Raw genomic sequence first — 13570 nt, forward strand, 5'->3', positions numbered from 1 at the left:
GTTCCTGTGTGCCTGTGACTGGCTTGTGTTCCTCCTCCCTCAAGTTACCTCCATTCTTCCTCCCTTTCCTCCACCTCCTCCTCATCATCATTTCATGGACGCCTGCTCCTAGGAGCTCCGTCCAGGGGATGGCCACGGCAGAAGAGCTTCCAGCTTTCTCTATCCAGACACTCCCTCCTTGCCTGCTCAAAGTTTCTCAAGGATCTTTCCCCCCTCTCCCTAACGTACTCTTGCACCCTATCCCTCCATTTCACTGGAGGTCGTCCTCTAGCATTCCCTCCCTCTATCTCACTCACATACACCCTTCTGGTCATCTTACTCTCCTCCATTCGCTCCATGTGGCCAAACCACCTTAAAGTCTGTCGCTTCACTTCTTCCCTTCACCCCCGTGACACATTCCAAAACGCTCGTACACACTTTCATTACTCATTCCATCCATTCTACTCACACCACAAGCACTCCTCAAATAACTCATTTCCACTGCCTGCACTCCAGACCTCTGACTTTCATTCCAGGCCCATGTTTCACTTGCATATGTGAGGGTTGGTACTATTATTGTATTCCTCAAATCCCTCTTTACCTCCATGCTCACACTTCTGCCATTCATGATTCGTCCCAGAGACCCCACCACCCTTCTTCCTTGCAATGCCCTTTCTCTTGTCTCCCTCCGTACCACCATGCTTGCACATAACTGATCCAAGGTACTTAAACTCACTGACCTGCTCCATTTCTTCACCATTCACAATTATTTTGCATTCCTTTTCACATTCAATTCCCTCTCTTTATAGGCATACAAAATCTACAACCTCAGTTCTACTTCGCTCACAAACCTTCACTTTACTTTTGTTGACATTTTCTTTCAGCTTTCTCCTTTTACAGACACTATCAAAAACACTGACCAAATTTTGTTAGTCACTTTCCTTTTCTGCAATGAGCACTGTGTCATCAGCAAATAAGATTGAATTCAGCACCCACTTCCTTCCCTCAGCGTACATTTTTACTCCAACTTCCCCAACTTTGCCCTTCATTTCTCTCATAACACCATCCATATAAATTTCCTCCTGCACCGAAATACAGTTTAACCTTTCCTCTTCCTCCTCCTGTTCCTTTCCCTGTCATCTCCACTCTTATCAAGGTCTGTGTCTTGTTCCAGCGTACGATTAGTGCTGAAAACTTTGCAGAAGGGACGGAAAGAAACGCCTGATGTTGCAGGAATATTTATTGACCAAACTCTGACACTTCTTGCTGAGAGAGAGAGTGCAAGGGGGGGGGAGGGTCCTGTATGTGTCTGGGGGGGCCTGTGTGTGAGAGAGAGAGAGAGAGAGAGAGAGAGAGAGAGCTGGGGGGGTCCTTTATGTGTCTGTTGGGGGCGTGTGTCTGTGGGGTTTGTTAACTCACTGTGGGGGGACACCCTGTGGGCCTGTGAGCTGAGAGAGAGAGAGAGAGAGAGAGAGAGAGAGAGAGAGAGAGAGAGAGAGAGAGAGAGAGAGAGAGAGAGAGAGAGAGAGAGAGAGAGAGAGAGAGAGAGAGAGAGAGAGAGAGATTCTCTGTGCTAAATCTGATGGTTCCTGCAGGGAAGGAGACGAGAGGAGACCAGACTCAGCCCTCCAGTGAGCCCAGGGGACCAGACTCAGCCCTCCAAGATGGTGTGGGAGATGAGACCAGTCCTGTTGGGGAGAAGAGAAGACGCAGTGAGACCAGATGAGCCAAGGAAGGACAGAGAGAGAGAGAGAATGTGATGAATCTCTCTCTCTCTCTCTGGTCTCAGTTGTTGCATAAAAGGAAAGATCAATAAAGTTAAGCAATATTACAATGGCTGTATTTGAACCCTTCCTTCCCTTCCTCCTCTTCTTCTTCTCTGTCCACCCACTGACCTATTGTAGGCGTCTCCTCTCCTCCTCCTCCACCACACACACCAGGCTGCCGGGGCACGGTGATGCACAACACACTAGCAGGAGGAGGAGGTGACTCTTACAGCAGCTCTGAGGGTGGACGGAGGAGAGAGAGACAGAGTTCCAGCATCCAGTCACTTGCTGAGATGAACGGCCAGACAGCAGGAGAGGCAGCCGGTCACCTCTCTGAAAAGTTGAGGTTATAATCAGTGGCTGACACACACACACACACACACACACACACACACACACACACACACACACACACACAAATATATCTTTAATAAGCCATCACTTCAAGATATGTTTAGCATTTTTAAAACAGCTGAGAGGGACAGAAAGAGGAAGGCAGTAAAAGACAGGCTTGAAAATGTGAGCTGAAGGCGGAGAAACTCAAGGAAATATATGTCTTCAGGTGTGACAAGTCCACTACTCGTCCAGCCAGCCTGTAGTAGTAGTAGTAGTAGTAGTGCCTTTACTAACACCAAGAAAGTGATTGCAATATATACAGATGTAAGGAAGGAGGGAGGGAGGGAGGAAAGGAGGATGGAGGAAGGGGAGCAGACAGAGGGGAGGAAAGGGGAGAGACAGAGAGAAGGTGTCATGGCATTCATTATCCAGGGTCATTATACTCATTCATTATCCAGGGTCATTATACTCATTCATTATCCAGGGTCATTATACTCATTCATTATCCAGGGTCATTATACTCATTCATTATCCAGGGTCATTATACTCATTCATTATCCAGGGTCATTATACTCATTCATTATCCAGGGTCATTATACTCATTCATTATCCAGGGTCATTATACTCATTCATTATCCAGGGTCATAACTCTCATAAGATCTCAAGGCTCGATCTCTCTTCCAGTCTCTTGTGTCTGCCTCCTACTCAATCGCAATCTTTCAAAATGTTAGGAAGTGTGACAAGAACATTCCCCGACAGTCACTTACTGAAACTCCTGCATCTATCGAGACACATTTCTCAGGGTTTTGGTTTGTCTTACAGAGCTGGAACTCTTAGGGGATTGAGAACAAGTATTAATCACCTTCCACACCCATGAGCCTACACCCTCACACTCACTCACAATAGTAAAGAATGTTAGGAAGTGTGGCATAAAAATATTCCCTGACAGTCACTTACTGAAACTTGTGCATAAACTGAGACACATTTTTCTGGGTGTTTATTTGTCTGAGGGAGTTGGGCATTTTAGGGAATAGAGAACAAATATCAATCTCCTCGCACATAAAGTTCCATGAGCCTACACCCTCACACTCACTCACAATAGTAAAAAATGATTGATGGTGTTGTGTAGAAAACTCAGCGCTGTTTTCATATTTTTGTGAGTGGTATGTTTTTTTCAGACCCTTTACTACTACTACTACTACTACTACTTCTACTACTACTACTACTACTTTTACTACCACTTACACACATCAAACTTTGTGTGAGCGTAGAGGCAACATCATCGAATCCCGAGACTCTAACACACACGCACACAGAGATACAGGCATGAACGTACACACACACACACACACACACACAAAGCAGAGAAATCTAAATATTTACTACCACCACTACTACTACTACTACTACTACTACTACTACTACCCCAGCAAACATCGAAAGTCCGGGCCGATACCGGCAAATAACGGAACTATGGCATAAAGGATTTTGTTTATCGGGCCAATATAAGGCCGATGTAAATATTCTGCAATCGGGCCATGAGGGGCAAATGTACATCGGGCCAGTACTAAGTAGCCTACATTATGCCTTTTTGTTGTAGTTCGAGTAGTGGACCGGTATATATATATATATATATATATATATATATATATATATATATATATATATATATATATATATATATATATATATATATATATATATATATATATATATATATATATATATATATATATATATATATATATATATATATATATATATATATATATATATATATATATATATATATATATATATATATATATATATATATATATATATATATATATATGGCGTCTGTGGAGTCTCCTGTGTTGCTATGTTGGTATGGGTCTTGGAAGCCCATATTGTGGAGGCGTAGCGAACTGATGTAAACATGGCCACTACTGTGTCTGCTGGTCGGGGCTGTGGTCGCTCTAGTCTACAGCTATAGACGCTATGTGGTGCAAACGCCTGAAAGACTCGTAAAATAACAGCCTGAGGTGAAATTTCACAACATGTCAGCGTTAAAAGACATACAACAATGAAAAATGGATTGAAATTATTTCCTACATAATTTACATGTTGAATTAGTAGTGATAAATAAACAAAGTTTTAACGATGATAGATGGGAATAAAAATATTGGACCTTTTCGAGTCACTGAAGGCGGCGGGAGCAAGCGACTTGCCCGGCGGCGACACCCTCAGCCCCAACACGGCTTTCCAAGCCCTCAAGTGCACGCAAACCTTCCTGCAGAAGTCGGGGCAACTCGACAGGATCTAACTCCCGCCCTGGTGACAGAACGGCCAACACAAAACAACACCTGATGCCAACTACCACTGGCTGTGGCCCCACCGCCTCTACAGCCCCATAGAAGAAGAAACTGTGTCGCGCTGTGCCAGACTGGTGCCTTCAAATTCAGCATAGCTTAAGTGCACAGCACAGCAGGTTTGATGTGCTGATCTCTGCTTCTTAACACGGTGTCTCGTGTGCTGTGCTGTGTTGTGTCTCGTTTACCGTTGATGAGGTTTCAGGCCCTGCTCCGCCTCGTGTGTTGTATACAGTGTCCTGTATTATTCCTTTAGGTAAAGATATATATACTTCATGTCCACAGCTCATCCACCTTCCCTCTCTGAACGCCATCAGGTTTTGGGGCTTGTGGGGGTTAAGGTACGTAGATACCAGGTTTGTCATCTTTACTACTCAACCTAACCCAGCTAATCTTACCTATTAGACCGGGAGCCAGGGGGGGTCAACCTAGCTGGAAAGGTAACAAATTCTAACCCACATAGCAATGGTCCTTGTGTCTGCCCATGCATGAAAATCAAAATCTGCCGGGCCTGCAGTGGTGGACAAGGTCATGAGGTCATGTCATCTTACCTAGACATCTTACCTAGCCGGGTTCCACGAGAAGGGAACCCCACAAGTGCCAACACAGAATACATATTTGTGTAATTACTCTTAACACTGAAACTATTAAGCCACTGCTGGAATGTGTGTTGATTGCACTAAGTAAAGACTAGTTATAAAATATAATGACTTGTATGTATATAAGTGAAATAAGTATTTATATTTATATTGCTGTAAGTAGAATAAAGTAATTTAGAGTTAATATGTTCTTTGACCAGAGTGTTTAGGAACTATAGTTAAAATGAGATCATATGAAATTATATATGAGAATACCTTGGTATTAGTATGTAGGGGTTAAAATTCGTATAGCCTTTGACCAAGGTACTCTGCTAGTTTTCTCTTAAGCACAGTTAAGGATGTTGACAGGATAACTGTGTCTGGCAGGCTATTCCACAAAGCAATCACTCGGACTGAGAAGTATCGCCTACGTATTTCTGTGTTGCTGGGGGTAGAAATATTCTGTGTGAATTTCCACGGGTCCGAGATGATGACTGGAGGGAAAATAACTCAGAGGGTTGCACAGGAGACAGGCCATTGAGAATCTTCCAGACCTTGACTGTGTCAGCTCTAAGCAGTCTGCCATGCACAGAAAAGAGACCCAAGGCATCCAGTCGGGAGGCATAGTCAAGATGCGAAAGTCCAACAATCTCCTTGGTCCATCGTCGTTGGACTCTCTCAAGCATGTCGGTATCACCTACATACCCTGTGTGCCATACAAAGTTGTAGCCCCATTGCATTTATTAAGACCCTGACTTTGGTCCTGATCTGAACATCACGGTAGAGATGGCAGGATGGTCGCAAATGACTCCAATGGACAAGACAAACAACTTACATTCCGACAAAATTTGGCTAATGTTAACGGTTTGTCTGTAAAAATGGTCAAAGTTGTCTAATTGCCATAAAAAGACGCCATTTGCACCATATTTCTGAACTATGACCATTTTTACAGACAAGCCGTTAACATTAGCCAAATTTTGTCAATGTAAGTTGTCTGTCATGTCCATTGGAGTCATTTGCAGCCATCCTGCCATCTCTACCGTGATGTTCAGATCAGGACCAAAGTCAGGGTCTACAGCTTTGACATGACCTCATGACCTTGTCCACCACTGCAGGCCTGGCAGACTTCAGTTTTCATGCATGGGCAGACACAAGGACCATTGCTATGTGGGTTAGAATTTGTTACCTTTCCAGCTAGGTTGACCCCCCCTGGCTCCCAGTCTATATAAAGGTTACATAATTAACATACAGCACTGCAAAGCTGACTTCATGTACTACAACTTAAGTTTTGTCACTATACATGATGTGGATGTGGACCTAAAGTAAATAAATTATAGGTAAATTTTTACTTTACATGCACTGCAATATATGAGCATAAGTATTTTTTTGGTGAGTTTTGATGTGCTTTTAACTGATGTGACATTCCTTCCTGTCATAAATCACATTTTCTAACTGCACAACCCCCTTCGCCCTCCCAGCCCCAGCAATACCACTAAAATCACTTATTTGAAACACAACAAAAAAACACCCAACAAAACACAATCAGAACTCACCAGGCCACCTGCCTACAAGGCTGGTATAGTATTTTTTAATCTTAGATAACGGGGGTTTGCAATGGAAGGTATATATAAAATTGTATAACTACTGGTAAATCTTAAGAATAGCGGCTCCTAGCGGATGCGCTTTTAGGGCACGGTGTGGTGGTAATTACAACATTTCTAGCACGCACGACGGGGTTTTGACAAGCAGACAGGCGTGTTTGTGTCACAAGCATAGCTGGGCGTTATCGCGATACTTTATCGCTGATAACAAAATCCGATTATCGACCATCCGCTACTTATTTAAATATATATCGGTATCTTCGTTACTTTTGTAACCAAACTAGCAATAATCGTTACTTTTTTTTCCGCCTCTCAGAAAAAAAAACGTTGTCTCCTTACTGCGCATGCGTGGCCCGGTGTTGTATGAAAAGACTTCGGGGTATGAAATATCTTCGGTGATGAGATTTCATACTTAGATCATGAAAATTAAAACAATAGGTTATTTTTTTATGATACTCAAAAATCAATATATCATAGAGAAAAATCATTTAACTTTGCCCCCAAAAATGATTATTCACTGCCTCAAATTTGATATTCCATATTCGTTTGTGAGCATGCCATGATACTGAAGGCACCCGGTGTTGTGTTATTTGGTGTCCCACCGTCAATAGCTGGCGCTTTTGTTTACAAACACTGGTCTCTCGTGAACTGCGCATGATCAGACCATTAAGTGTAGACCTGTACAGTCTCACAATGCTTTTTTAACACATTAAGAGTTGCTGGAAAGCTGAATCAAACACACAGTACCACCATCCTCGCTGTTTCTAGAACGACGTACACTCTGTACATATAAATACAACTCGTACAGAGTGTCGTTCTAGAAACAGCGAGGATGGTGGTAGTGGTACTGTATGTCTGATTCAGCCTTCCAGCAACTCTTAATTACGGTTTAAAAGCTTTGTGAGACTGTACAGGTCTACGCTTGCTGGTCTGAGCATGCACCGTTCACGAGAGACCAGTGTTTGTAAACAATTTTGACGGGGGACGCCAAATAACACAACACCGGTTCAGGCATTTCTAGTATTACCGTCCATATGTACGTGTCAACGTGTGGTTTTCAGGTTTTGTAAGTTTCCTAAAATACAGATAATGAAAATTTGAATTCATCAATGTTGTTCTATCTGAAATATCAATATAGTATCGTTTTCGCCTATCGGACTTATCGCTAGCTAGTATCGGAATTGTGGATTTATATCGGGTATCGGTTATCGGTTATCGCCTATATTTGTGTCTCCAGTTAACGAATATCGGTTATCGCCGTTAAGGTTTTTCATTATCAGTTATCGGTTATCGGGAATAAGGTTTTCTGTTATCGTGCCCAGCTATGGTCACAAGGTGTGTATTTTTCCGCACGGGCTCTTCCCTTTCTTCACGCTGGAGCTCACAGTCTCATCGCCCATCGACTTAGAAGAAATCGTGAGGCCAGTAAGGAAAAATACACCCTTGTGACATAAACACGCCTGTCCGGTTGTCAAAGCCCCGTCGTGCGTGCTAGAAATGTTGTAATTACCACCACACCGTGCCCTAAATGCACTCCCGCTAGGAGCCGCTATTCTTATGAATGTGATGTAAGGCCCAGCACCTCGATAGTTAGCACTAGTAGTACTATGATTGCTAGTAGTGACACTAACACCTCTCAGGAAGTGGAAAGTATAGAAGGTGCCACTGCTGCCTACTGTTGACAATTCAGAGGAAGATAAAGATTATGAGGAATATGCTAGTATTTTCGGTGGTACCGGTGATCCTTCCAAATATGAAGCAGAACCTGATAACTTTGTTTTTATAACTTTAATTTTAGCATCAGCAGTCCCTAAGCTGATTGGCAGGGCGTCTGGCCAGGCTCCACTGTGAGGCTCAACTGTTGCAACCAGGCAGCTGCAATGGACCATCTATCGATGCTACCTAGATAATACATCTAGGTAGCATCGACAGATGTGTGTGTGTGTGTGTGTGTGTGTGTGTGTGTGTTTCCAACTTAGCCTTGAATCCCTGTATACTTCTTTCATTTACTATCTCCTTATCCAAACTGTTTCATACATCAATTTTTCTATATGGGAAACTACTTTTTGACATCTCTTCTACAATCACTCATCTTCAGTCTCCTTCCATGTCATCTAGTACCTCATGTAACCCACACCATCAGGTTATCAAGTCCCCCCTTCTCCACTTTTTCCAGTGTTGGTAGATGCAACTTTGCCAGTCTTTCATCACATGACAAGTCCCTGATACTTGGCACAATCTTTGTTGCCACTCTATGAACTCTCCCACTTCCTTATATCCTTTTTCTTGTAGGGCGACCACACTACGGCTGCATACTCCAGTCTAGGTCTAATCAGTGATATAATCATCTTTCTGATCATCTCTTCAACCATATATGCAAAAGCCAGCCTTATTCTTCTCAACAAGTTATATGTTTCCCCTGTAATTTTGCTAATATGTCTCTTCGGGGTAAAATTTCCAGTCACTGTAACACCCAGATCTTTTACCTCATCTGATCTACTCAACCTCTCACCATTCAACACATAACTTCCTTTTACTCTCCTCACACTCTTTCCAAACTCCATTACTTTACATTTCTATAGATTAAACTCTATTTCCCATCTGTAACTCCACTCCAATATCTTGTTCAGATCCTCCTGGATCACTCCACAATCTTCCTCACTCTCAGCTTTTTTTTAACAACTTGGCATCAACTGCAAAAAAGGCTCATGTAGCTATTCACACACTGTCATATTATTTATATAGATTGCAAACATGATTGGTGCCAGTACTGAACCTTGGGGCACTCCACTTTCGACCTTCCTCCTCGATGACTCCCAATCTTTTACCACTGTTCTCATTTCTCTATCAATCAAGATATTTTCCATCCATCTCAGCAAACCACCCCTCAGACCACAGCAACCTCCTATGCAGCACTTTCTCCAAGGCTTTGTCCAGGGGGGGTAATTTATTTTCTTTTATATTCTTACTTATCTCAGGTCTGTATTAAAATGTCGCTATTATTTCATGTTTACAAAGTTGCTAGTATTTATTTTTGAAAGAAAGAGATTATTTTAGCACAGAGTATATGCATTAGCTTTTTATTAAAATGTTACTATAATTTAATGTTTACAGCGAGTGTCTAGTGTTTATTTTGAACGGAAATTATTATTTCACCACAATATACATATATGCATCAATTTTAGTAAAACCTTCTTTTTTAAATGTTTACAAAGAGTTTCAATGTTTATCTTTTAATGAAAAGTATTATTTCACCACAAAGTATATGCATTTTTTTTTAATGTTCCTATAATTTCATGATTACAGAGAGTTTCTAGTCTTTATTTTGTAAAGGAAAGTATTACCTATTTCCCCTCAAAGTATATGCATTAGTATAAGCAAGTTTTCAGAGGCTGCATAATATGTATTGCTTTTTTCTTAAATTGAAAGTTAAGAGGCTGTAATTGATTTTGCTATATTTTGTAAGTATTTCTAATAAAACTCAAGTTTGAATATGTTGCTTTTAATCTTTGGTGTATTTACCTAGTTGTATTGTACAGGGTTTGAGCAAAGCTTATAAGTCCTGTCTCCATATCTATATTCATCCAGTTATACATTCATATATATATATATATATATATATATATATATATATATATATATATATATATATATATATATATATATATATATATATATATATATATATATATATATATATATATATATATATATATATATATATATATATATATATATAAATACAGATATATATATATATATATATATATATATATATATATATATAGATATATATATATATATATATATATATATATATATATTACTGCAGATATACAGGGGCAATGCGGGCAAGCAAATAAGATTTGGTATTGGCCCGATATCGGCAGCGCCGGGTACAATGTCATGATTATGGCTGCCGGCTTCGGCCCGGCGCTGGACCATCATTGGGCCGATACTTACCGCGGTGCAAACGGATAACGGACCTAGATCGGGCCTGTACCGGCTGCCAGATTTTACGTAATCGGTCCGATATAGTAAAAATCGGAATGCCGATACTGGCCAACATTGGTCCGTACATTCAATGTTTGCTGGGACTACTACTACTACTACTACCACTACCACTGCTTACCGCTGGTTCTCCTCTGTAGCAAACTCGTAGATCCACCCAAGCTTGGCGCCGCAGTTCTTGCAGGAGACGTCCCTCACCACGTGTCTGGCGGCTAGCATGACGCGATCCTGGACCTCGCTGAAAGTAATGGCAGTAGTCTTATTTCTGACATCAATTCTTCTCCACTTTCCGCTAATGTTTTTTAGTTCCTCTACGCCAAAAAATAGCTCGGTCTTTCTACTTTCCATCACTGCTTTGTGTGTTATTCTACCTCTTGTAGTTTTCCTATAAATAACACTACCGGCCTCTTGCAGACTCCTGCGTTCTTATAACAACATTTGCCAGGGAGAGAACGATGGGGGACACTGACACCTTATTTTTTTAGCTTGACTTCACGTCCAGTAGAGAGAAAATGGAAGCGGTTCTTTGAGGCGTGTGTGTGGCAAAAGGTGCTTGGGTCTCCGGGACGCTGGCAGCTGGCGTGTTGCCGATAATGCCGAAATAGTTATCAAAAGCGTTCGCTGCATTATGAGAATCTGTTCCCGTATCACCATTGAATGTAAGAGACGAAGGAAGTTTGGCTCGCTTTTTACCGAGTAGACTGTTCATAGTGGACCAGGCCTTTTGGAGGCCCCGGCTTGTTAATGTGCCTTTGTACTAATTGGCTTTGGCAGTTCTTATTATCATTGTTATTTTTTTCTATTTGATTTAAAAACATGTTCATATGTAAGGGCCGGGCACTTGGCATAAATCTTTTGAAGTTTGCTGCGGTGTTCAAGTGAGTTCTTAACAGCGGCAGTGATGCAAGGCTTGCCCACATGCTCTGCTTCAAGTTTGTCGCGGCATTTTGCAAAAAAAGAAATCAGCGTTTGTTTTTGCATTGTGTCAGTATAGGCCGGATCTGTATTTTCAGGAAACACTAATATTTATGACAGGAAAACTCCTTGTAAAGTTGAAATGGCCCTTAAAGTCGTCTTGTGCTTGGCTGGACGTTTAAATGTCACTGAATATAGATAGAAAAATAAAGAAATAAAAAAATCCGGTATATTTTAGTCCACTATTATTTGCTGCGTTTCCTTTGACATTTAGTGCGTCAGAGTGAATGCGAGGGGACGTGTCGTACTTTGTTCCCGATAGATAGAGAGAGGTGATGAGGACGCCAAATAGTTATCATCGGGCCCTGCCTGAGCTGCGGCCTTGTGGGGCTACAGGGATAAGAAGGCTGCATCCATTAGGTGACTAAGAGACCAGAAACACTCCTCAGGAAGCTTTGGAAAAGAAGAAATGTAAATTAATTATCGGCGTAAATTACCGCATAGGGCGGAAGAATAGAATGACGGATAAAGTCCTTGAAAGACGACCACTGCCACCTCCAGGCAATAAGGAGACATGTGGGCCATGCCAAGGAAGCCCTGAGACAGGGCATCTTGTCCATATTTTTCACTTAGTCTTTTTCCAAAGTCTTCATCAACTCTCTTCTTGCTTTCTTTTATTGCTTGTTTTAGTTTCATTTTGCATTCTCTATATTTCTTTTTCCTTTCCCTTTTTACTTGCTCAGCCACATTTCTTTCTTGAGTTTCCTTAAAAAGTATTTGCACCGCAAGAAAATCTTCTGCATCAATCCAGGGTACGTGAATGTCATGGAAAACAGCCAAGTGTTTGTGAGTGTCCATACTGACAAAGCATACAAGGGCTCGCCCGTTATGGAGGTCAGGTCAGGTTAGGTTGTAATGCCAGTATTTGATTAAGTACGGGAAGATAGAAATTAGGGACGAAAAGTAGTGTTAAGCATTATAAGTATATATATATAAGTGTCGCCAGGATCCGTTACCAATTCCACGCGGTAACAGATCCTGGCGACACTTATATATATGTATATATATATATATATATATATATATATATATATATATATATATATATATATATATATATATATATATATATATATATATATATATATATATATATATATATATATATATATATATATATATATATATATATATATATATATATATATATATATATATATATATATATATATATATAGATATAGATATATACATCAGAGCTGGGCACATCCGATCGTCCGATCTGAAGTTTGCCTCGAGGAAGAAGTTTGCCTCGAGGAAGAAGTTTGCCTGGAGGAAGGAAGCGGGCGCGTACATCCACTTCCGATGAACATTCTTTTATGTGGAGTGAAGGGAGTGATTTCGTGCCACTTCCATTGGCATTTCAAGGCTCACCTGTTGGCATAACAGATGCGTTCAAGCTGCCAGAGACACCTGCAGAGTGTGATTATTTCTTGGCCTATTTTGACAATGATTTGGTTGATCTCATTGTGCGGGAAACAAACAGGTATTTCCACCAAACTATAGAAGACAAAACAGAAGAAGAGAGAAAAGCCTGGAAAGATGTAACAAGAGAAGAACTTCTGACTTTCATAGCAATTACACTTCTTATGCCTCACTCCAGAAAAAGTGTGCTTGATGACTACTGGCTGAGGGATGTCCTTTTCATGCCTGTATTCCCAACCTACTTCACCAGGGGCAGGTATCCAAGCATACTGAAAAACATTCATTTTGCTGATCATGCACACCGGAATGAAGCTGATCCTTTGTGGAAAATTCCACCATTGATGAACAACATTCTACAGAAGTTCAAGGTCTTCTTCAATCCCTTCCAAAAGCTGGTGATTGATGAATCATTGATGCTTTTCAAAGGAAGGTTGCATTTCAAGCAATATATTCCATCTAAGCGTCACCGGTTTGGTATAAAAATGTTCATCCTGTGTGATTGTGAAACTGGAATTGCATTAGACGTGTGCATATATTCCACAAGTGAC

General features: G+C 41.0%; 1 protein-coding gene across 6 annotated transcripts in view; it reads right to left on the reverse strand.

Moving 5' to 3' along the window:
- Nucleotides 1-1473: 1473 nt before the first annotated feature.
- Nucleotides 1474-13570, reverse strand: part of LOC126987498 (uncharacterized) — a 28440-nt gene continuing 16343 nt past the window's right edge. For 5 of the 6 annotated variants that reach the window (XR_007740960.1, XM_050844464.1, XM_050844465.1 and 2 more), the window contains 3 exons: nt 10744-10860; nt 1875-2078; nt 1474-1667 (listed from right to left, as the gene is read on the reverse strand). Coding sequence is in view for 5 of the 6 variants with exons in the window: in XM_050844464.1 (XP_050700421.1) it covers nt 2027-2078; nt 10744-10860 (169 nt within the window). In the remaining variant the exon portion in view is untranslated. The remainder of the gene's footprint in view (nt 1668-1874; nt 2079-10743; nt 10861-13570) is intronic. The other variant, XM_050844466.1, reaches the window with a different exon arrangement.

Source organism: Eriocheir sinensis, chromosome 65 (genome assembly GCF_024679095.1).
Source record: "Eriocheir sinensis breed Jianghai 21 chromosome 65, ASM2467909v1, whole genome shotgun sequence".
Classification (NCBI taxonomy): domain Eukaryota; kingdom Metazoa; phylum Arthropoda; class Malacostraca; order Decapoda; family Varunidae; genus Eriocheir; species Eriocheir sinensis.